The sequence below is a fragment of the Ooceraea biroi genome, chromosome 6 (assembly GCF_003672135.1).
Source record: "Ooceraea biroi isolate clonal line C1 chromosome 6, Obir_v5.4, whole genome shotgun sequence".
Taxonomy (NCBI): Eukaryota; Metazoa; Arthropoda; class Insecta; order Hymenoptera; family Formicidae; genus Ooceraea; species Ooceraea biroi.
The window spans coordinates 4,318,866-4,341,966 of NC_039511.1; the positions used below are offsets into that span (position 1 = coordinate 4,318,866).

The window sequence follows — 23,101 nt, forward strand, 5'->3', positions numbered from 1 at the left end:
TCTCCGATGAAGTAATGCAACGACTAATCGTTGCGACTTCATTGATCGTCGCAAAATTGGCGGATATCACAATCATAATTTGCAAAGTTATTAAATATTGTGTGAAAATATTTTTCTAACGTTCACGTTCTCTATCTCTAACATGTCATAAGAATATCTGCCGATTTTGACGACTACCGTCATTGAAATTCATTGTAATTAAATGTAATTCAATATTTCGTGATAACGTATCGATAACTCCGCTCGTGAAACCGAAGGGACACCGTAATTGTGCTCTTGGTAACCGCCGATAAATTCCGCGATGCGATTACACCATCGCATTGCTCACTTTACCGCCTCAACGGGGGAGAAGGGAGGACGGGAGGGGGGGGGGGTTTCGAGTGTGCAAATTCAGCCGCCATATCGAGCTACAATGTTGAAGTGCACTCGGGGGAGAAAACAGAGGATATCGTGTGGTAATCGCGCGAGTGTCGCTGTTTTAATCATGCGATTGTGACGTTTGCAAATCGTCATGATCACGTCGCGCCATCTCCGCCACGAATCGACACGTCCAGTCCATGGAAAACGTCTCGTGCACGCGTACGTCCTTCGTTCGGATTGCACTGGCTCGTTTTACGATATCTGTTTAGTATCTGTTAATACACACGAGCGCGTCCTTCTCTCGATAATCCACGTCACAGGCCGTGTGCTCCAGCAGAAACACGAGACAACACGAAGACGGTACCGCTAGATCAGCGAATGCCTCTGAGATTCCACGCGGCTGCGTGCCCCAAGGCGGAAAGTCGGATACAGCACTTTGAGGAACGGTCGTCAATTTTGATTAAATTATTGCGAAGTCTTGCTTATTGTTAGATACCGTTAAATTCACAGATGTTGGATATGAGCAATGTATCTATCTACCATCCACGTTGCTGATTTATTTGATTTCAGTTTTCGGTTAGTCTAATATCGGTGCAATTTATGCGATACGATATTATCGTAATAACAAAGATGTCTGATTTATTTGATAAAATGCAGATTTAATATCATTTGTGCGTGGAAGATCCGATATTAGCTTTATTTTATCCGATAAACGACGCAATTTGCCGACTATTATTCTCAACGAGTGCTGTATCCGGGAGAACCATCAGAGAGAGGACCTCTCAACGATTCATTTCTAGTTTGCGTTGCCCTCCTGGCGGGTTTCTGCGGGACCCTCTTTACGCGAAATCCCCGCCGCTTTGTGGAGTTTCACGGTTAGAACGTGGACACTCCGCAAACTTCCGTGGGCAACAGAGCGCTTGATGTTAGAGGGCTGCCTTGGTCGTGCGTAGAAAAATATTGGGAAGCCGTGGACGGGAACAATATCGTTCGTGCGACACGCAGATCGAGACGAATCAATTTTCTCGTGCATATCAATAACGCGCGAATAACAGTCGCGTATCCCTTCGGGGAACGATCGGAAAATGGAACTTGCCGCGTTGAAGTGGTTTCTCGCTTCCTACACATTGAAAGCGCGCGGCGGAGTTTATTTCCATTCACAACCGTACTCGGTACTCGAGGGAACTATCGTGCATCCATCGCAGCGTCCGTTCTCCGTTTCTTCGCGAAAGTTTCGGTCCTGCGTCGATAAAACTTGCCAAACTGTTATCAGTTACATGCCGTACTCGGCCGCAAGTTGCACGGGATATTTAATGGACCTCTTCGTTAAAGATTAAAAACTTGCTTGATTAACGGTATTTAGCGCACTTCGTTAGCAATTGAAATGTTCCTCGGGCCGCTGTGTAGAGAGCAGAGTGACGTCAATTAAGTCGCCGGGAGAGGAAAATTATTCGAGTGCGCCTTCGGAATTCTCAATGGCCCCGGCGGAACGGCACGATACTAGTCTTTACGGGGGATGATACAGTGCGTCTGTCGTATTTGGTGCTTCCTTGGAGAGAAAAGTCGCGATATCCTCCGGTAACTTTGCAATCGCTCGCGAAAACATTAGCCATTCTCGAGGTCTGCAATGCAAATCGGATCATCATATACCAGTCGAGTACGCAACGCGCCGGTTCTTGACGCAAAATTCTACAAAATAAAACGGGCTTTCTATTATACCACGATACTCGTTACGCGACTTGCCAATATTTTTCTCGCCCTCTCGCAGCCGATTTGAAGAAAGATTTAGAAGGGGAAGGAGGTATGGGTTGTGCGAACATAGAGAGCGGGGCGCGCGGGTGGAAAAAAGGGGGTTGTTAGGAGTTTATAAGCCGCGAATTAATCCAGCCGTCAGACGTGATGTCTAACTTGGTTGATGGTTTGTGCCCTGGCCCCGCCCCAACCCCGGCGTTGCCCCCCTGGCGTTGCCCTGCCGTTGCCCTGCCGTTGCCCTGCCCGGAACGACGGACCCCGACTCGATCGGCAAATGGACCACCACGACCCTACCAACAATCGACAACAACTACCAACCAACCACCAATGAACCAACCACCAACCACCACGGCCCAATCGACAGTACAAAGCCTCAATCATTGTACCCGATTGCCCCGGACCCGAACGGTAATGACCAACACCAACTACTTAATGTTCTTATTTTTCTTTGTCTCTAATTGCGAGGTACCTATATAAGGCGCCTGCGAAACCTGGCGAGCAAGACGAATCTCTTTTTCTGTATACTCTTTACATCACTGTACTTTCCGCCTTTCTGTCTATCGTCTATCTCCTTCTTTCTCTTTTTCTCTCTTCTCTTCTTCTTCTATCTGTTTATCTGTCTAATTATCTTTACCTGTTCATTTGCTGGGAATCTAATCTATCTTTCTCTGTGTCTATACGTCTGTTAATCTGCCTATCTATCTATCTATCTATCTGTCTGTTTTCCGTGATCATCTTTTCTTTCTGTCGACGTATCACGTGTTAATACGACGATCGATTCACCCGGCACGTTGTTCTTCCGCGTTTCACTCTCTTCGTTTCGTTCCTCAGTTCCTTGGTTCTTGTGCGCGTCCTCGACCGTCACGAGATACATTGAAGAAGCAAAGACCAATCTGCATTCCGAATTGCGCTTTCATAATCCGCATTAATTAGCCAACCAAGTGGAGACTTTTCTTCTTTGATCATCGCAGACGATGTCGACGCCCTGGAGAACCGATTAAATTTAAGTGTTCCTCAGAACAGCGCGCTACTCTCGCATCGTTTCGGCTTTGGATGGGAAACCGTGTTCGCGCGCGAGTGAAAGCCGCTGGATGCAAGTCGTGCAACTGCATCTGCCGCTGGCACGCGGTTGCACGAATTGCATTATGTGCCGCATTGCAGAACGCGGCATCCCACCCCCTCTTGCGAAAATGCCTGCAGATCGGGTCGATGTGATACAATTCTGTTCGGTTGTAACGAAAAACATTTCGTATTCAGAAAGAAAGGACTTGTGCGGTTTGGCAGAACCGTGTCGATGCATCGTCGGCGGTTTCAGCATAGTATTGAAAATCACCGAATGTGGTTTTTTTCTATCAAGCCAAGATTGCGCCATAAGGACGCGCAGAGGAATCCCATGGATTTCCTTTCCCAGTTTTTGCTTTTAGAAATTCACTCGCGAATCTGTGTATTTAACCAGTGCATTTTTCGTATGAGGATGTCGTTGATCCTTCTAATTGTATTTCCGATTCTCACTCTGTCACCTCTCTTTCTTATTCCCTTATTCTCTCCTTTTGCTTTTCTCTTACTTTATCATTTCTTTCTCATTTTATCATTATTTTTCTTTGGTTTTTCCTGCGTAAGCGCCACGTGATGAGACGTGTGCGATATCACTCGACACCCACACACGTTTATACACACACGTACGATGTCGGGAATATGTTCTAAACGGTGTCTGTAATATGTGGCTAACACGGAAGCTAATATGTGGTATGTGACGCACGTGGCCTTAGGGCCGGTTCAGTGTTAAAAATTGTAACTCAAGGTGTTATCGCGTTGAAAATATTACCGTGTTAAATGTCGTTATGAAACAGGAACGTCAGAAAAAATCCTTTCTGACGAAGATCGAGGGAGAAGTGAGATTTACAGTTTCAAACAGTTAAATGATAAATTTACGGACGGTTATTCTCCGTTGCCCAAAGCGGCCGGACAACACTTTCAACGCGACAAAATACCTTCGCTGTTTAGATATTTGATTGACCGATATGTGGTTGCTCGTTGTCCCGTCCGAAATACTTTGACGTGATTAATCAACTTGTCAAGTCGAAAGTCATTACCGGCACCGTCAGAAAGCGAACACTTTAATGTCAACTTAAGCTCACGCAACGAACTTTCGCGCGTACTCCGTCCGTACTCGATCATTCATCTCCTCGCGATCGATTATCAGCGACTTAGACGTGTCACGCCTCGATCCACACCCGTCGATAGTCGATTCTCTTCACCTGGAAGGAATTATGTCGCGCGGCGCGCACACGCAGGTATTAACGGCAAATTTATCTTCGTCCTGGGAACGGCAATAAATTTTTTTGTCGCCGGCGATAAAGCTTCTCGGGAGGATGCCCCTAATGCGATTTCTATTCGCGGCTCTACCATCCGGCCGGGAATTTCGCCAGCACGTGACGAGGGACTTTCAAGTCGTGGAAGATCCCATACGAACCGCGCGATCGTTACGTGAGATCACCATGGTCGGCGCAATATCATTCGAACAGTCACGAAAGCGAACGCTCGAGGAGAGAATTCGTAGCATCGGAGATCTCAACCCGATTAATTGCTTAGAAAACTCATTTTAAAGAATAACGTAAGATTTTCTCAGGCTTAGGTTTTTCTCAAAGCTGTCAAGAGATAATAGTAGTCGTATATCGCAAGTATCGCGACGCGTGTAGACGGCCGAACTTGTATCACGAGACGTATTATACGTACCTCCGTTCCCACGAAGCCGCAGTTTTCCCATAAAGCATTCAGCCATCAAACCTGGAATTATTCGACCGCTCCTCAACAATTTTATGCGCCATGAAGTCCGATCGCCCGTGATCAGATCTCCGACGATTGCCGACGGTTTTCTCTTTATCCTTCTCTGCCGCCCGTGGCAGCTCGCCGAACGCCATAATCCGAGACCTCTCGCGAATCCACGTGCGCCCCTCCCGGGTTCTCGAAGGGATGACTTTCGACCAGCCAACAACCCGTAACTCTCCGCACCATAACGCCGCGACTCCTCGTGCCAGCTTCTTTAGAGAACGTTGCACCGATCAACTCGCGCAAGTCGCTCGTGCTGCTCGACTTTTCACACCTTCGATCCGACGTCGCACATTTCTATCGATCAAGGTTGATCAGTGTAACTGTATGCTGTCCTATCCTCGAACTGGGTTAAGTAGGAAGGCTCCTAGTAGATGGTGATGGCAGCTTCCGCGCGATTAAGAACGTCGGCGCCGACCAGGATGTTCCTGGGAGCGTGCTCGTGCACATATACAGTAGATGTATAACAATTAACATACGTAGTGAGAGCATCTGCGTCCTTTTAAACACGCGGGATCGCAAACGAAGCTGGTTTACGTGATGACATTTTTGCGCGAGGGCAGAGGGGGGATCATTCTCGAATCAGATGATCGACCGGATGCTTTTCTCGCGGAACCGGTAGGGACAGTAAAGAGGGATGGTACGTGCACAACCTCCGTGATGTATGTCCAGTCGGGTGGAAGATACGTGGCTTCAGCTTCAGTTCGTCAACGACGACGGGAAACGGAAGTGGACCACGAAAGGAGAGTTAAAGAGGAGGGCGGGGTGGATGGGGTAGAAGAATTTCCCCATCCGCCTGTCCCTCGTATCAACCGGGGTGGATCTGTGCCGGTCGTCGTTCCGCGAAAAGTTTCGTGTTTGTTCTCGATCGAGGGACGCGATAGCGGAAGAGCAGCTCGGCGCGCTTCTTAAAGCTACCAGAGTAGTACCCGAATACCGTTCCCTTCTCGAAGGCTGAATCTGCGGAGAATTGATGAAGGGCGAGCTATCGGGGGAATACTAAAACTCCAATGAATTTCGTATCTTTCAATTATCATGCTTCGCGGGAAAAATAGATCTCGCGCGCGGCGAGGACGCCGTTTCAAGATTTGCTAAATAGTCGAAGCGGAGCAAGGCGTTCCGGCGCGTTTACCGTCACACGTGAATATTGCGTGGACGATATTCGGATGTCGCTCGTTTATTCCCAACAACGATTCAGCCAGAAAGGAAACGGATCGGGGTGCGAATTGCCGGTGGCGAATTGGACCGCGCGCGTGTTTTCCGCGGCGCGTATGTGATAACTCGCTCCGGTGGATGGCCGTAAATACGATCGTTCCGATGGCACGATGCGATTGAAGCTGGATGGATGTAGGTCGACAAAATACCGAGCGACGACCAGTCTGGCCGGAGCCCGCGATCGATCGCGATTACGCACGCGAGTTCCGGAAAACTGCGGCCTCTCGAGCATCGCGACACCGAAACTACCGAATCGAGGCGCCGAGTCGGAGGTGGATCCACCGCGCGGAACTGATTAATCTTAATCATCTCGACATTAACTCGGTAAACGTGATCCGCGCGAAACGGACTGGTCTGGATTCGTCCCGTGGTTGAAGGTTCACGACGGGGCGCTTCAACGCGGCCGATAATCGGCAAATTTTAAATCCGCTGACCGTTAACAAAGAACGGGATTAATTCGCCGCTCGCGTTTGCGAATCGATAGCGACAAAATAACGTTCTGGGTCGCGGTGTTTCGGACGCGAGACACGGAAATATCGTTAAATTTTCGTCGGTTTTAATGCGCGGACGTAATTGTCGGCCGTCGCGCGATATTGTTATCCACGTTAAAACATTGCTATCACCGTAACTCTATCACCGAATGTGACGCGGGGAGCAAACAATCTGCGATATAATAAACACCCACAATGCGGCTAAACTCTATGACTAATGCAACGCGCTAGCGTGCATCCAGCTCCGATCGATCCCACGCGCATTCAATTACTCTCTAACTTCATCAGGAAAGGGGGATAGGAGGGGAAAGAGGAGGATGTAGAAAGGGTGCGCTGGAATTTCATCGACGCCGTTGTTCAAAGCGCTCTAACGGGTGACGCCGAAGTACCTTGGAGAAAGGGGGTGGGAAGGGGTGGCATCGCTGGTTGATGTAATACACGCGAGCGCGTCTCGTACGCACGAACGTCACTCGCACGGGACCGATATGGTCAATAGCACGTATACGCGATATTATGCCGCCGTAAAATCAGTATAATTCTCTGAGTCCTTCTGATTCTAGGGTGCTTACCATCAGCTCGGACCTGCCTACCGTTCTGCAAGTGTTGAACGAGGTCGTACCTAATCTGGAGGAGGTAAGCGCTAAGATCCTATCCGCGCCTTCTCCCGCTTTGCTCGCAATATTCCGTATGACTATCGTACTGCGCGATATCGCGTGCCAGTCGCGCGCGGTATTGTGCAATTGCGCGTCTGATTTGATTGAGATCGAGCGACGCTTGATCTCGCTGACGCAGAAGCGGAGCATTCAAATTTCCATGGTTTATTGTAGACTCGCTTTCAGAACGGCTCTCGCCATGGCAGTGATGAGATCGACGTACGCATGCTGGTGCATCAGAGCCAGGCTGGATGCATCATCGGCAAAGGAGGTCTGAAGATCAAGGAGCTCCGCGAGGTGAGTCACTTAACGCCAATAATTACTCACAACTCGTAAGATGACATAAGTCGTTTCTCGCGTTACGCGAGGAGCGACCGGTTTCGCAACGAAATTACGCGCGAGTCACTGCATTCCATGCGAGGAGCGAGTCGCGTAAACAAAAAGCGCAAAGCGACAGAAGAATTCAGAAAAATCTCCTCGAACATAAATTCTTTCGCATTCTCGAATCACGAGTGAATTCATCGAGCTTTAAATATTAGTGCAACGTCGAAGTAACGGCGCAGCGGCCTGAAAGCTAAATAAAAACTTCACTGTTGTGCTCGGATTTTTTATTTTATTAACAATTCATCGTGGTGATCGCGGAGTTTCGCATACAGCGAATACAAATACCCGCGGAGTGGTGTGGACTTTGGAACGCGTATTAATTTATTAGTAAAGCGAGACAGAGAGTTGGAAACTTGGAGGCGAGCTTGTTTATAATGCATTTATGGGGACACACTGGCTTTGATAGCGATGCTTCTCGTCGGTTTGCGCATCGAAATGAAAATCCCGCAAATGGTAACTTCGCCTAGTCCGCGTCACGTTGAACACGCGAGTCATCCTTGTGTTCAGGAATCCACGCTGGCCATGAAAAGATCTTTTCGTTCTCTCCGCGAGGACGGCGACAAAGCGGCGCGGACTGATGGAACGACAATCAAGCCTCTTTAATTAGCGATCCTCCCGCGACATCGTGGCCTCGATTTTGCATAACGAGCTCCGTCCGTATTCGTCCGCTGAGTTTTCCGGCGAAGGGCTCGGCCTGACTGACTGGCTGACTGACTGGTTGGTTGGTTGTCGACTCGCGTTCTGAAATATGCAACGTGGCCAAGTGGCTCGTTACGTTTCCGCGTTCACGAGAGAGACAAAACCGAATCGCAGTCGACCAACCGAGCTTTTGTCTCGCCTCGGAATCAGCGAGTGCTCGAGCCGAGTTGGAGTGCTTCGTGACTTTGTACAACCTCTCCCGTTTTCTCTCTTTCTCTCCTTCCTCTTTCCTCCGGGAATCATTCCCTCCGTCATTTTTTTCTTCGCTTCGTGTTCGATGAGTTTGTCACTTCGCAAGTGTGGTCGAAAGGTCGAAGGGTGCTAGACCAGTGATTTCGCGAGACACCGTGTTACCTGCAGCTAGTCGCGTTTATTGCAATATTTAGTATTTCATTTATCCTTTAAATATGACAAAACCAATTAAAATCGTTACCATGTGCGTTATACGCAAAACTAAATTAAACACGGAACATTTTTTTGCGTGTTTTTTGGATCCGTTATATTTCTGCACAATTTTAATTGGTTACGTTCTTGCGGTAGAATGTTTTTTTTTGGTATATCTATATATGTATTTTCCCACGTGGAACGTTATTGGCATTATTATTCGCTTGAAAATAAATTTAGCAAACTCCATACGGAGCGCCGGCGTACCGGCGCGGCGCGGAATAACGTTGTTTGGCAATTTGCTGAAAACTTATTCGTAATTTCGTCAACCTTAACATCCTCCCTCGATGAAGAGCAGCCGAGATAATTAGTCTATTAGAGTTTAGTTAACTGCTACGTCAGATAATGCATTTAAAACGTATTGCTCGAGGGGGAGAGGAGTCGAACAATCGAGTTTCAGAGTATTATCGATTGACTTGTAAAAAAGTAAAGATTAATTGTCTTTGATACATCGATCAATCGAGAAAAGATTATCGTTTTCACGTGAAATATCCTTTTATCCGGCTGACATTGTGTGTCTTGCGAGCTCCAAGTCGGCGAAAACTTTCGTACTGTCCGTTCATCCGTCAATCGAAATACTCAAGTAATTTCAAAATTCACCTTGGAGACCACAAAATCTTAGATATCGATTTTAAAAAAGAACACGTTTGTGTAGACAATAAAAACAGTTGGTGCGAGTCGGTCGAGCCCTCTGCTATCTCTCCACCTTTTCGAATGGGGAACGAAGACATGGCACCGCCACTCGGCGACATCGCCGAGTCGTTTTATTTCGACTCGCGAACCTGGTAGGGGTAACTTTATTGATTCCGAACGGGATTCCGACGCGCTTTTTTCCTATCGTGTCATCGAGGATTCCGTTCCGCTGCCAGAAAACGCGCGGCTTTCCGATCACCGCGTTTCTCGTCGACGGGGGAGTGGAGATCGAACGGTTGTTTATTATTCCGCGCAAGTACGATGCGCGCAATTGCCCGGAGCTCTATCTTCTTTGCCATTTTCCAACCGACGGCGATTGCGAAATGTTTCCTCGTAGCTTTGTGCAAGCGCAAATAAAACATGACGGAGACTGTCAAAACGCGCGGATAATCTCGAGATGACATCAATGGTTCGCCAATTCCCCGCGAATTTGCGGGAGGGCAGAGATCGAGCATCGAGCTTACTCATCGCGCGAACGATATCGCAACGACGCGCATACAATGCAATGTTATTGCATGTACAATGAGAAGAATTAAAATTCAATCGATTTGTACCGTAGCGTACGGCTACGACCGGAAGGTTATCATCCCTAATTAACTCCTCGTGCTTCAAGTCGCTCGATAACAGACTAACTTGTAAGCGAAGCGGTTCGATTCGATCCTAAGTGATGTCGATGAATTTTCTTTACGAGTATTTGCGCGCCAAGACAAGAAAACTGATAATTCTCTTGGTTTGATCAGTTTACGAGATGCTGTCTCGTACATGTTGTTAGAAATTGGAGCATTCGTGTCCGTTCGCGATCCATCGCGTCTCGTAACATTCTTCCTTAGCATTATCGAAACGGAATTCCGGACGATACGAGCTCTATGCAAATAGAATGACTGATAGGCTCGAAAGTTCCTTGATAACAACGTCCAAGGAAATGTGAAAAGAATACGAGATGCGAGAGGTAGAAATATGCATGACACAGGGTGCATGGCGGTGACACGGGGCGCGATGCACTTGCATCTGCGAGTATAATGCGAACATGGATGAATGATTGAACAGATGAACCTTCAAAAGGGCTCGCACGTGGGAGATCGCAGATCTATCGCTATCGATGAATGAGTAAATTGTAAGATCGATCTAATCTTTAATGACCTTAAAATTATTATTAATTTTAAGCATGAAAATATTAAGAAACATTATCTTACACAGAATTTTCTATCTTCCCGTTTATAAAACTGTGTTGTAATGTAAAAAGGGTATGATCAAACATAACGCGACACGTTGGATTTTTATCGATTGAGATAAAACTGCGATCTCTGGTGATTGATCGTTGATTATGCAAACGCTTCAAAAACTTGCGGTACTCCCGCACAAAATTCGTCGCGCTTATGTCAAAGCGAGCAATGATTCAGTCAGTCGACAGAAAAACTTGAAAGGAGCGGCCACGCGGCGATGTTCAGAGATCCACAAACGGATCATGTTACGCAGCGCAAGATTAACACGTTTGCCATGAGCGCTTTGTATGCACTTTGCACATCGGTGAAACGTGTTCCTCGGATAAAAAGACGCTCACAGTTCGGAATATACGGCGTCGTGCATCGGGCGCACCACGCGTTCGAACGTGGACGAGGAGGAAGCCATATGTCCAGCTCGCTAGCTAATCATTACGCGCTCACAATGCGACACTCGTCGCGTGCTAACCACACGTGCGTGTCGTCAGGAAAAAGCGCATTTTCTCTCTCTGCTTCTCCACCATGCGGCGATACGTGTCTGTCCGTTTCTGGCGTATCTACAACCGCGCGCAATCTACGTACACGCGGTCTGCGGAAATTGCGTAGTTTCGTGTCGCGTCGACAATCCGTCATATTGGTCATCACACGATCCGTTTGCGAAGGGATTAGAAGTGGCGGCTTCTCTCGACGCGTTCCTCATTCCCTCCCTTTCTTCTTGTTTTCTCTCTTTCCTCCGCGATGCACTCCTCCTCGCCAAAGCAGCCCTCGGTCTTGTTCGCAGTGGTCGAGCTCGGCCAAAGTTTCGTGCTCTTAACAGGCGAACAAGAGAGGGCGATGCACCGTGTACTGGGCGAATAAAAAAGACTCCACCGCCAGCGAAACTCGAAATTAATTCCGGGAAAGTACGCCAGATAATTATGCACACGCGATACCTTTATTATCCGCTGACGCCGTTTTGTCTACGGCGCATGTTGCACGAGGCAGGCAGAGAGAAAGAGAGAACGAGGGAAATGTTGCACCGCAGACTACGAAATTATGTCTACGTGGTTTCCCTACGCGTCACCCGCATCTGGCATTTACGTGATTCTTTCTGTTCTGCAGATTGCTTTCGCATTGATATCGGGAAAAGTGAGCGTGTACATTAAATCAGAATTTGCATATAAATATATATTTATATTTTGTAAATAAATAAATATATATATATATTGTATAAAATAGAAGTTACGCGTCTCCCCTCCGTTTAATAACCAGTCGTAATGTGCCCAGTGAATTCACGCGTATCATTTGCTGATTAATCTCCGCATCACGCAGTTTAACAAACGTTATTGCAAACACACGATTCGACTACGTCGCAGACCCGCATCAAAATAAATCGCACGCGTTTCTCTGGATGTAACAGAGACTCGCGGACGAGGCTCAAATAGCCGCGATGTTTGATCATCGCGACAAGAATTGTTTGATTTCGCGCAATATTTCATTCGGCCTCTCTCGGTTAAACTGTATTAATTAAAGTAGCAAAATGTTTACCGCACCTCCATGGACTTCATGCCAATTTTCGATGGCGCATTGCGCTTCTTTGCGAGCACCTTTTTAGCGTGATGATTTTTTGATAACAAAACAACGAAAATCTATCTTGGTCAAATACTGAACGATACTTTTCCAGAGAATCAGATACTGAAAGTGCAAGAAAGGGCGTTTTCCGGGCAAAGAGCGTTTCGCAATCTAATCCTCCGATTGTCGTTGGTCGCTTTATCGCACTAGAGAGAGTATATTCTCGCGGCCAGCGTGTGTTGCTATGGGCCCTTCTGGAAGGCCCGCGTTCTGCACGCGATCCCCGAACAGGTGCTGTCGAACCAGGTAACGGACGGTTCCGAGCAGCTGCCATGCCAGGTGTAGCTCTAGTCCCTAAGCTTGTCGGTGACGCTTGGCGCGGCAAGGCGAGTCTCTAGTCACCTTAACCTTCCGTTTCCCTCCCTTCTTGAACTATTGCTGCTGCTCGTCTTTCTGCAGCTGATCCGGGGATAACTTCACTTTCCCGCGGCGTTCTCAATGTCGCGTCTCTCGTGTCGAGCTCGCTGCTGACTTCAAAATGAATTCATGCACACTCACACTAGCAAAAATGCACGCGAGACTTTCTGCGGAAAGTATTCCTGCCAGACCTTTGCGAGATTGCATACACGGAATGCAAAAATATAAACAGTCACGAAAATTTAATCAAAAGATTAAAGCGAGTCAGAAATATTTTTGAAGAAGAAAGAATGAAAGAAGAAGTAGAGGAGAAATTGCATCTCAAACTCATCTTAAATTGTTATAAAAATAATATATTCTATTAACTGATGTTATAATTAACATGATTGACACTATCAATTATTCTGGCGGTCTGCAGACTGATCGAAGTAGACCTAAGGGGGGAACATCGCGCGGCGGAAGCGAGCACACAACGAGCGAAGCCCCTTTGTGGTTGAATGAAGTCCGGGTGGAGTCGCGACAGCGACCGAAATCGAGCCAGGAGCGCATGACGGATCCACGAGACCCTACCGCCTTTTCAGTAGTTGTTCGTTCGTGTATCCGTGAGGTTCTCCTCACGCTGCGACTTGACGAACTCGGGCAACGAGACACGTTCTCAGTGCACGCGTTTCGGAGGATTTCGCGAAGTTCGTATGGGATTTCCGTGGATCATGGGTACGTTCATTAATTAGTTCCATCAATTAGTTGACTCGCGTGCGACGATACGCTCTGTTTATTCGATCCTTGTGAACTGTTAACGCTCCTTTTTCTGTTTCTCTCTTTGTGTTATTTTTTTTTTGTTATATAGCCTTCACGAGTGTGTTCTTTTTTCTATATTGTGCACATTTCCATGAGACTTTATTTTCGTATTAATAAGGCATCTAAGGGGATTTAATATAAAACTTTCTCCGTCGTCGTTATAACTCTACATAAAAGTACCTATCGGGAACTGTTAGACAAAACTTTGAAACATTAACCGGAGGTGGAAGCAGGCGAGCGAGCGAGCGCGTACAGGAAGCACGTTCATCTGTTTGTTCGCGTTGAGAATAGGCTGCGCGAGTAAACGCGGAAGCGGGCTCAAAAAGAAATGCCGAGTTTGCGCTGAGATTTATAAACTGTTTATTAAAGCAGCGAGAGGCGGTGGGATGTCGAAATAAAGCGGAACGAGGGAACCGTGAAGAAAAATGAAAGAGTCGAGAAAAAGGAAACGAGAAACTGTATTTGCTTGAGCTGCATTTGAACATACACGTAGCGAGGAGGAACGTTCCCATGTACGTGTTTCCGTTTTCGTGACGCAGGTCGATTGATCGCCCATGCCGAATAATTCTCATCTCTCTTATTTCGGTTTTTCTCGTGCGAATGTTACGTTTTCAATTGGATGCATAATTCTCGTACGTAATCAATTACGTAGATTTTATCAATTATTTAAACGGGACAGCTAGTGTTATTTTTCCTTTCTCTCTCTCTCTCTCTCTCTCTCTCTCTTTTGTTATTCACCGTGTCGATTTATCATTTTGCGTTATCTCGATTGCCACGTGGTCGTGCCGAATGGCCGCGAATGCAAACGAACGGAAAACAAAACAACGGAAAACTGGTTAATTTGGATATTATTCTCTCTTGTCAGATAAGACGTTAGGAGAACGAGTGAAACTGTTCCTTTAACGGCCATTTTATCAGACATTCCGATCCTATCGCTTCGACCCGTAACGAGAGAAATGCTGAACGATATCTTCCACGATACCAATCGAAATTGAGAGGACTTTGGGGAGAGGAATTCACTTTTAATTTCAAAGTTCAATCTCGCAGAGATGTAAACTGAAATTCGTTGAAGCTCAGTCCTCTGGCACGGTTCTCCATTTTGATTCTTGATTTAGATTATACCAAAAATGGTGGAGTATGTTATCTCATATACCGCACACAGCAGATATCGTTTGGGAAAATTTTCAAAGTGACCCGCTCCAATTTCAACTTCGATATAGCTTATATCGATATAGCTTATATAGACAGTTTATAGTAACAGGAAATGGGTGCCGATGAAATTTTACACTGGTGGATTACTTTGTGCACGGGGATATTCGGCAGGGGCGAGAATCATATTTTTATCGACGCCGGCGTCCCTAGAAATTGAGCGTAAATTTGCCGAATCTATCGGTTAGACGAGAATGATTGGAAGATTGAAAAAAAAATGAACGAGGTTGCGCGCGTCCCTTTTCATGTTACGAAGGGAGGGCGAATTTCGTAGGTTCGCGAAAACGAGGGAAAATTGATCCGGAAGCTTTTATTATGTACACTTTCCATGTCTGTCGAGAAGAGCGAATCCCTGTCACTCTCGGCACGTCAGATTTTAATTTTAAATCGTGCTCCCCTCGCATCGATTGCGGAATTCCGCCTCGACAAAAGTTTCGCGTAGGAGTGATTTTCTCATCGCTCGACTAACGACACATCCACAATGTGTAGCGCCTATAGTCAAGTATCCATCAACGATGACGAGGGTTGTCTTGAATTTTTCTTTATCTTTATATTCACGTTGGGCAATCCGACAAGAAAATTACACCAAGCGTCAGCTTGGCTCTCGAAATGTCACTCTTGGTTCCTCACTTCGAAATAACGATGATAAAATCGTAACGCGACCTTCCGAAAGGTATGATGCGATTGTCGAATTATCCTCCCTACCTGAGTGATAAGGTTTTCGTGTTTGATTTTGCGAGGGGGATGTAGGGCGGACGTGGGGTGAAACGAGCACACGGACGAGCTCGCGTGTCATCGCGCCGTACTTTCGGACGGAAATTTATGCCGTTTGCGGAAAACAAGCGGTGAAAGGACGTACACGAGCAAAAGGAAAGTAAGTAAGTAAGGAAGGAGAAAGGAAAGGGAGAGAGTCTCAAAAATAAAACCACCCGGCCACTTTGCCGAGGACAATATCGTACGTCTTAGCTCCACTTCGTAAAATAAACAGCCCCCTCCGCTCATCGCTTCGCTCGCTCCCCCGCGAACATCCTCGCCTATCTGTTTCTCCACCTTTTCCTCTTTTCCGGACTACATTTTCATACGTCGCGCCCGTCGTCTGCCGAGTTACGAAAGGCGAATTCCTGCGATACCTCTTTTCGGTCCTGCACGCCACTTTATTCTCCTCTTCGCGCGTTCCTCGCTCGCACACCGCTTTCTTCCCTTGGGAACCTCGTATAAAGGTGATTCGCTCATCTAACTCTCTCTGGTGTGTGTGTATGTATGTGCACTATCCATACTCGGTACATCAGTATGCGCACGTCGTGAATGCTAAGACTGTTTATTAAAAAGCTTTTAGCGATATTAGACTATCCACGAAGATCTGAGCTGTGCTCCGGGCTCCTCCACGTGATCGTTCTTTTGATCGTCCTCTCGAGTGTAAACTGGACTCTGGGCATCGCGATACGTCCGGAGCATACCTATGGGGACGCTCGGTGTAGGGAAAATGACGGGCTCTTGGCTCTTTTACGACACGATCCAAGTTAGATAACTTAGGAGGTTCAAATAAAATTTTGGAGCGAAAGAAACTTCGGTCCTTCGACGATCAGGCATAGTCGACGACCGATCCAGCCTCTCTCATCAAGCAACCCTCGTCGGCTCGCCGATCTCGTAGCCGAGAAAACGCTCCTCAGCATTTCTTTCCCTCTATTCTTCGTCGTCCACGAGACGACGCCGTCTGGAGTTCGTTAAAACACTCTCGAAAAGCTGCGTACACAGCCGATGGCTGCTGCACCCATTATTCGACCTCTCCTCCATCCTACCCTCCACCGCCCTTCGCTTCTCTACTTACCCACGTTCTGAAAACTTGAGGTACTCCGCCGCCTATAACGGTCCTGCAGTAATCTAAATGCGATCGATGTTTCCCTCCGCGTTTCGTGCACGACATACATATTTCGCGTGATCCTCATGTAATATTCGCAAATGAGTCCTGCAATCGTCGACTCGAACTCGTTTTTGAGATGCTGCGGATACGGCGCACCTTCTGGTTGACCAGGCACCCTTTAGCCAGTTTGCGACTCGGCTTCCCTACGCGAACATCACGAGGCCTCCACGGAATGAAAATGAAACGCGAAATCCCAGTTCATTACCCGGGAACAATATTGCTAACTTTGCAGAACAGAATTTCCATACAGTCAGAACGAACTCATTTCGGGTATTTCGGGGTCCCGTGGATGTGTTTCACCGGCATCACCTCGGGCAATGAGTCGGCTACGTTCGATCGCGCTGTTTTCCGCGTGCATTGTCTCGCGCTCCGCCGGCTTTCGCAAACATGATTTTCGTAATCGGTGCGCCGACAATTTCGCTCGCAGCGATCCGCTCTCTTGGTCCTCCCTGGGCGCGATGCATCGCGATTACATTGTGAGAAAGCGCGGCGCGCGGATCGATCCTTTGCGAAAGGAGGAGGAAGAAAAAGAAGATATTTTTTATTTCTTCGGACGCACGAGTACAGTCGGTATCGATGAATTTCGTCATTAATCTTGCGTTGTTGCGCAAACAACGCTGAGAAACGGACCCATATATTCATCCCTCCGAGCAATTAAGTTTTTATCGTGATCATCTTTATTATCGGACCAGTGGGGCCTTCGCGTGCCTCTTACACGTATATGTGCCACGTACTCTGGGCGAAGGGGGAGAGGAAGGTACCTGCCCTGTGTTTCGCAAACACGAGGAGAGAAAAACAATTTCAGAGCGCGAGGGGCGCAGAGCGCATAAATCCGCATGCGTGCCGCGCGCTCATCTCGCGCGCATGAAATATCGCCGTCCTCGAGAGCGCGGCGGGACGGCCGCCCCGCGAGTGAGCACGTTTACCGGAATATTTATTATATCCCTACCGTGTAGTAACGCCTTAAGACGATTCCGAGCGCGCCCGAGCACTTTGTTTCTCCCTCGGCGCGCTACCCCTTTGTCCGTCTCGTGTATGCACCTGTTACCGCCGACCTTCTCCGACGGTTTATTTTCCTCGTCACCAACTGGGAACTGGGGAAATGGCATCTTGTTACGGTGCTCTGTTAAAGCGCTTTATCAAAGGGGGATTGGAAAAATTGCTGTCTTCGAGCTTCAGGGAAGAGAGCGAAAGAGAGAAGTAAGCGAAGCAAGAGCGAGGGGGTGAAAGTCGAGGTCGGAAGTGCAGCAAGAAACTACCGGGAAACTGCCGCGGACTCGTTACGTCCATTTGAGAATTTCCCTCGTTCCCCGCGTCTCGCTGGTTCTTTGCGTACTTTCTTCTATTCTTTCCGCTCGCTGTTGGCGGAACCAGGTGACTCCACGGCGTTCTTGCGTCGTTTTCTCGTTCAACGGAAAGCACTCAAATCATCCGCACCGATGTCATTTGTTCGTATCGGCTGCGCCGCGTTAACTTGCCCTTCATTCAATCTACGTCGCGCGACTTAATGGCTCCGCCAGCCGAGCGCGATCGCCGGAGACCGCGATCGAAAGGGATCGCGTATGTACGTCATTGCGACAGTTCTTCCAGCGTGGCAAACATTAGAGCCTTTGAAAAATTTACGCTCGTCGAGGCACGCATCGGTGTTCTCAAAGTTACAGACGGAAAAGGAATGGCTCGGCGGCTGCGGCGGAATCGCGACCCTTCAAAGGCATCGGGCACTCGTATCGAGTTTCCGCTTCCTCGCAAAGAGAGCGAGCAATCGAAAGGTTGGCAAATAGAAACGAGAAAAAAAATCGTATTTCTTTACCTGGCTTCTGCTAAATGTAAGCGATCCTTTACCGCCACCGAGAAATCGGGTGAAGAGAAACATCTCGGAATTTTGACCATGTTGAGGATAACGAGCGTATTATGATTTGCCGATATTGCCGAGGACGAGATAATTCGCGTTGGAATTAACAGGATCGCGTTTGACTGTCCCAACTTACCTTCATTAACGCCACCGGTTGTCATCGCCGACTGTTGACTTCTGCTGTTGGTTGCTCGACGCTCTCGTGTCCGGAGCACCATGATTACGACGAGGTTGCCAGTGAAATAACAAGACAATGCCAACGTCGTCGTAGTTTTCACAGTGTTGCAACACGCGAGACCGTCATCATGCTGAAAGAGTGTCACCCTTTGCACTGCGTCAAAGGGCTCAGGCATGCGAGATGAAGAGGGAAAAAGAAGAGAGAAAGGAAAGGAGAGTTATAGAGAGTTGAAGAACTCTGGATACGAGGAAAGGAGAACAAGAGAGAGCTGGGCGACTCGGAGAAGCCGGCGAGAGTTGGCTCGGGGATGCGCGTTTTAAAGTTTCCACCGGCGCCGGAAGTCGCTGCGGGAAGCAGATGGCCGACGGTTGACAGGAAGGATATGCGGTTTTCCGCATATGTCAGCGTGATCCTCTCGCGCGAGTTCCAGCGTGCGCGCGAACGCGAGCACGCATGCACGCACATGAGACTGACGGGGAGGAAGTCGCATGACTGCGACAATGTGACCACTTTTCGCCATTTGTCCGGAAAGCGATGGACTCGGACGGCCGGCATGTGAGTGTCGGCACGTGGATGGCCACGGATGAGTTAACGTCCGCCCGGCGTTACAATTAGCACCGATGAGCATGACAATTACATGTTCTGCGCCGCACACTTACATTGCCAGTCACGTAGAAGGCCCTTATGCGAATAATAGCGCCGCACGATATTATACAGTATTGCTAGGACATTTCTTTCCGCACACTACGCGTCTGAGTGAAAACCATAATTATTACTTGCATTACAATTTGGTAAAATGTGTCCGGTTCGCCGCTGACACATCTGAGGTACCACTTATTGTTAGTCTCGGATGAGTTCTGCCAGAACCCTCCCACGTTGTCCCTTCTCTAGTTTTCGACTTCGCTCGCATATGGTTAAATTCTTACGGTGCAGTTAAGCCACCACTTGTGGTCGATCTCGTTTAATACTCTTAACTCTTTCAATTGTGGTCGTTTCTAGTCATCAGTTGCGCAATCTGCTCATCCGTATCTTTTTAAGGATAATTGAATTAAAATGGAACGTACACTAGACTGTACAAACTGGGTTTTTTAACAGTCATTAAGAAATTAATTGCAATAATAAAAATATCTCTATTGTACAATGCTGAAAAATAAGTATTGCATAATAAAACTGTAATATATCAAGAAGAGTTGTATATACATAAAGAGGAAGTGATGCAATAATGTTGTTGCGCCTACTCTTTTGGAAAGAATCTTATAATAGTAGAAATAGCAGCAATATAAAGATATATTTCTATATACACTACATTTCTACATTTCTACAGACTGAGTCATTAAATAGAAGACTTTACGATAATTGTATACAATATAAAACACAAAGTTAGTTATCTTGATCGTACATGTTATGTTTTCCTTGAGTTTCTGATAGCGACATTTTCGTTTTAAACTGTCGCAGTACGCATTGAATTTTCATTTATTCTTATGTGCGCTGCAGGCTATTGCAAATTGTTGTATAAAAAATAATTATTTTTAATGCGCACGATACATATGTAAATTTTGGTATGTAAATATATTTAAACTGGTTTTTCAAACTGAATCAATTTCTAAGGGTTGCGCAGTTTGAATCGTTTTGAAAAGCATCAGAAAAGATATTTTGTTCCAATGATTTACATAAGAACGTTCGATTTATAATAACAATGGATATGGAGCTGGCAAATCTTCGGTTCAAACAAGAATCATCAGCTCTGACCCGCAAGAAATATCATTTACATCTCGTTACGTTACGTAAAATCAATATTATCTCTTATCATTTGACGTTAATCTAATACATTTCCTCCGTAGAAAATTTATTACGTAAAATTAACGAGGCTAATCATCATTGACTTAGCAACAAAAAGTTTTCCTTTGCAATGCGGACGATTATGCATTTTGAATGAATTTACTAAGCGCCTCGATATAAAATATTTAATACAAGAATGTTGTTGCATTCTCTACACTGTTCTGTCCATTAATCACACTTGTCACATGTTTGTGATATTGTCGCCATGCGTACAATCAATCAATAGCATAATTAATCATATTAAGTAATACAAGGCAGCTATTAGGAATACACCTACACCAATGAGCAAGCTAATGGACATGGATCCTTCATTTCCCTTCTTTGTCTCCTTGTTGTATCCTGCCACCCATCCCTTCTTCGGCGGTTGATTCTTTCTTTCCGACTCGACGAGCTCACCGACCTGGTACTTCTTCATAAGTTCCATGGCGTCCTTCGAATGTCCGACGTCGTCGAAGTCTTCCGAGGCATCCTTCCCTTTGTGTTCCGCCAGGACTTCCTCGCCGCCCGGATGCTCATTCAGGAAAGGGTGGACATTATATACTTTGTCATGCAAGATGAGCAGGACTTTGTTATCCTCGTCGTTTTTCTCGATTTCGCTCCTCGTGAATAACTTGGTCGCCATGTCTCGCTGATGTCTCGCTACTTCTCTTTTGTGCGGTCGATCTGGAGAAAAGGGAACGACTATTAGAGCCGTTTGTTTTGCATTTTCAGTGGAAGGAACTTCCACCGTCGCGGGACCGTAATGCCGCGTGGAGGATTTATTGCTCGCCTCTGCGCGATGTGAAATTGTGTCCAATAATCGTCATAAGAAAATACGATTCTGCGTGATACAGCGTATTTTATTGCGATGAGTCGTAAATTTCCATCGCAATAAGCTGCAGCGATTTTACTCGCGATTGACACTGAAAAATCTTGCGTGCCATTGGCTCGTTGGTAGATTCGTAATATTCATTCGTCACGGGGGAATCAAGTATTACGCGTTAGGAAAGAATATCGTACTGCGGCTTCACGGCGAGCGTGAGGGACGAACGGGCTGGTCTAACAATCATATCGATGTTGGTGAAGATTGATTACGTAACAAGCTGAACCGTTGCGAGAGATATCGCGGTTGATTTTGGATCGCGCTGTAGAGTTGCGATTGCGCGACTAATCTTGCGCGGTGTACGATAATTACATACTCGACAGCGGTAATGACGTTTGTCAGTGAACAAGGATGCTTGGCGCATCAGACAAACATCACACAAACATATGATCGTGTCTGACGTGTTACTAAAGTACGAGAGATTGGATATTTATTATCGAATATGTTTTTGCGTTACTTATCACTGGTTCAAAGAGCGTAGCACTGTTCTTTTATCGTCAGTTTCGATCTTCAAAACGCAGTAACAAGTATCGTGTTACCTCGGAGAATCGGAAAGCATTGGTTAATAGATTCACCGGTTGATTGATCGGCAGTCCCCAAAAGTTGCGTAACAGGCGTACCGTGTAATTTCCTGGCGCTACGAGAGTGCGGGAAAACGCTCGCCAGCGAAGATATTTCATTAAGCGGAAAGCTTTACTCAAGAGATTTCCCAATGCTCAAGTTACAGCTTACCTCCTATTATATTAACCGTCAACAAAGCAACTTTTTAGGAACTTTTTAGGAACCATGAATCAATCGCGATCTCGTACCGTGACGATCCCCCCCTCTCTCTCAAACGCTAGAATTATCGAACTTCTCTCTCTTTCTAATCCGCGACAATCAGGCGACAATTCACTCGCGACACCGAGCCGCCGCGTTTTTGCGAGGAAACTCAAGGAAGTTCGATGAAGAACTCCAAAGATTCTCGCGCAAATATTCGTGAGTGGCGATCATTATCATCATCATGAAGGACGAACGAATTTCCGGCAAGCAAATGAGATGCGAATTGGAGAAGTGTGTCGGATCGATACGGCGCTTCTTCCCGTTTCCAGTTCCGAAATCAATTGGGGAGTCATCAAAGTTCTCTTCCCTCTCGCGGGGAGAGGAGGGAAGAACTCCCGTTGCAGAATCAACAACGGACGAGATCCGGATAGCCAGTCGCTTCGCTTCGCCTCGCACGTACCTCCTTTTGCTTCTCGGTAGTTTTCTCTGCTCGACTTCCCCGGTCGACTTCCCTGGACGGATGATCAGTGGGTGGCCGTGCGTCGACTCGTTATCGGGGCGGATGAGAACGCGCGCGGAGGGATCACGCAGGTGCGAATCGATGGTTTCCGAAGCGACGGGATGTCGCGCCGGAGACTTTCTCGTCGAAGGCGCACTCACGCAAACACTGCGGAATTCAGCTTGTTGCTCGTGTAGCTTTATGGTTCCCCCCTTTTCATGTTCGTTCTCTCGAGACCCCACCACGTCGTTGTTCGCGTTATCGTGGAGGCCAGCGTACAGCGCTGCCAACTGTGTAATCATACGCTTCTGCGGACTGTCCACGATTGTCGATGCAAGTACGCATGTAAAGATCTAGCGCTGGACTCTGTCTAGTCACGGTCAACGTCGGCACGATGGGCTGACGTCAGCTTCAGAAGCCATCAGAAGCAGATGAGGCAGGCATGAACGGATAGACAGGCGGATGATGTAAAA

The 23,101-nt window shown here is 47.1% G+C and overlaps 2 protein-coding genes across 2 annotated transcripts in view; one reads left to right on the top strand and one right to left on the bottom strand.

The window, feature by feature from the left end:
• The window catches only part of LOC105281558, a 64,805-nt gene that overhangs the window by 23,274 nt on the left and 18,430 nt on the right, over positions 1–23,101 (top strand). The window contains exons 6-8 of the mRNA XM_026970441.1: positions 2,477–2,520; positions 7,208–7,280; positions 7,475–7,597. Coding sequence (XP_026826242.1) covers positions 2,477–2,520; positions 7,208–7,280; positions 7,475–7,597 — 240 coding nt within the window. The remainder of the gene's footprint in view (positions 1–2,476; positions 2,521–7,207; positions 7,281–7,474; positions 7,598–23,101) is intronic.
• Positions 19,781–22,728, bottom strand: LOC105281554 (cytochrome b5). The gene is made up of 2 exons (XM_011342848.3): positions 22,590–22,728; positions 19,781–21,168 (listed from the first exon to the last, which is right to left on the bottom strand). Exon 2 carries the CDS (start codon positions 21,125–21,127, stop codon positions 20,741–20,743), a length of 387 nt encoding a protein of 128 aa, XP_011341150.1. The 5' UTR covers positions 21,128–21,168; positions 22,590–22,728; the 3' UTR covers positions 19,781–20,740.

What these genes read in the sequence shown, in the direction of transcription:
- LOC105281554 (XM_011342848.3), bottom strand. Translation starts at nt 21,127, where the DNA reads ATGGCGACCAAGTTATTCACGAGGAGCGAAATCGAGAAAAACGACGAG.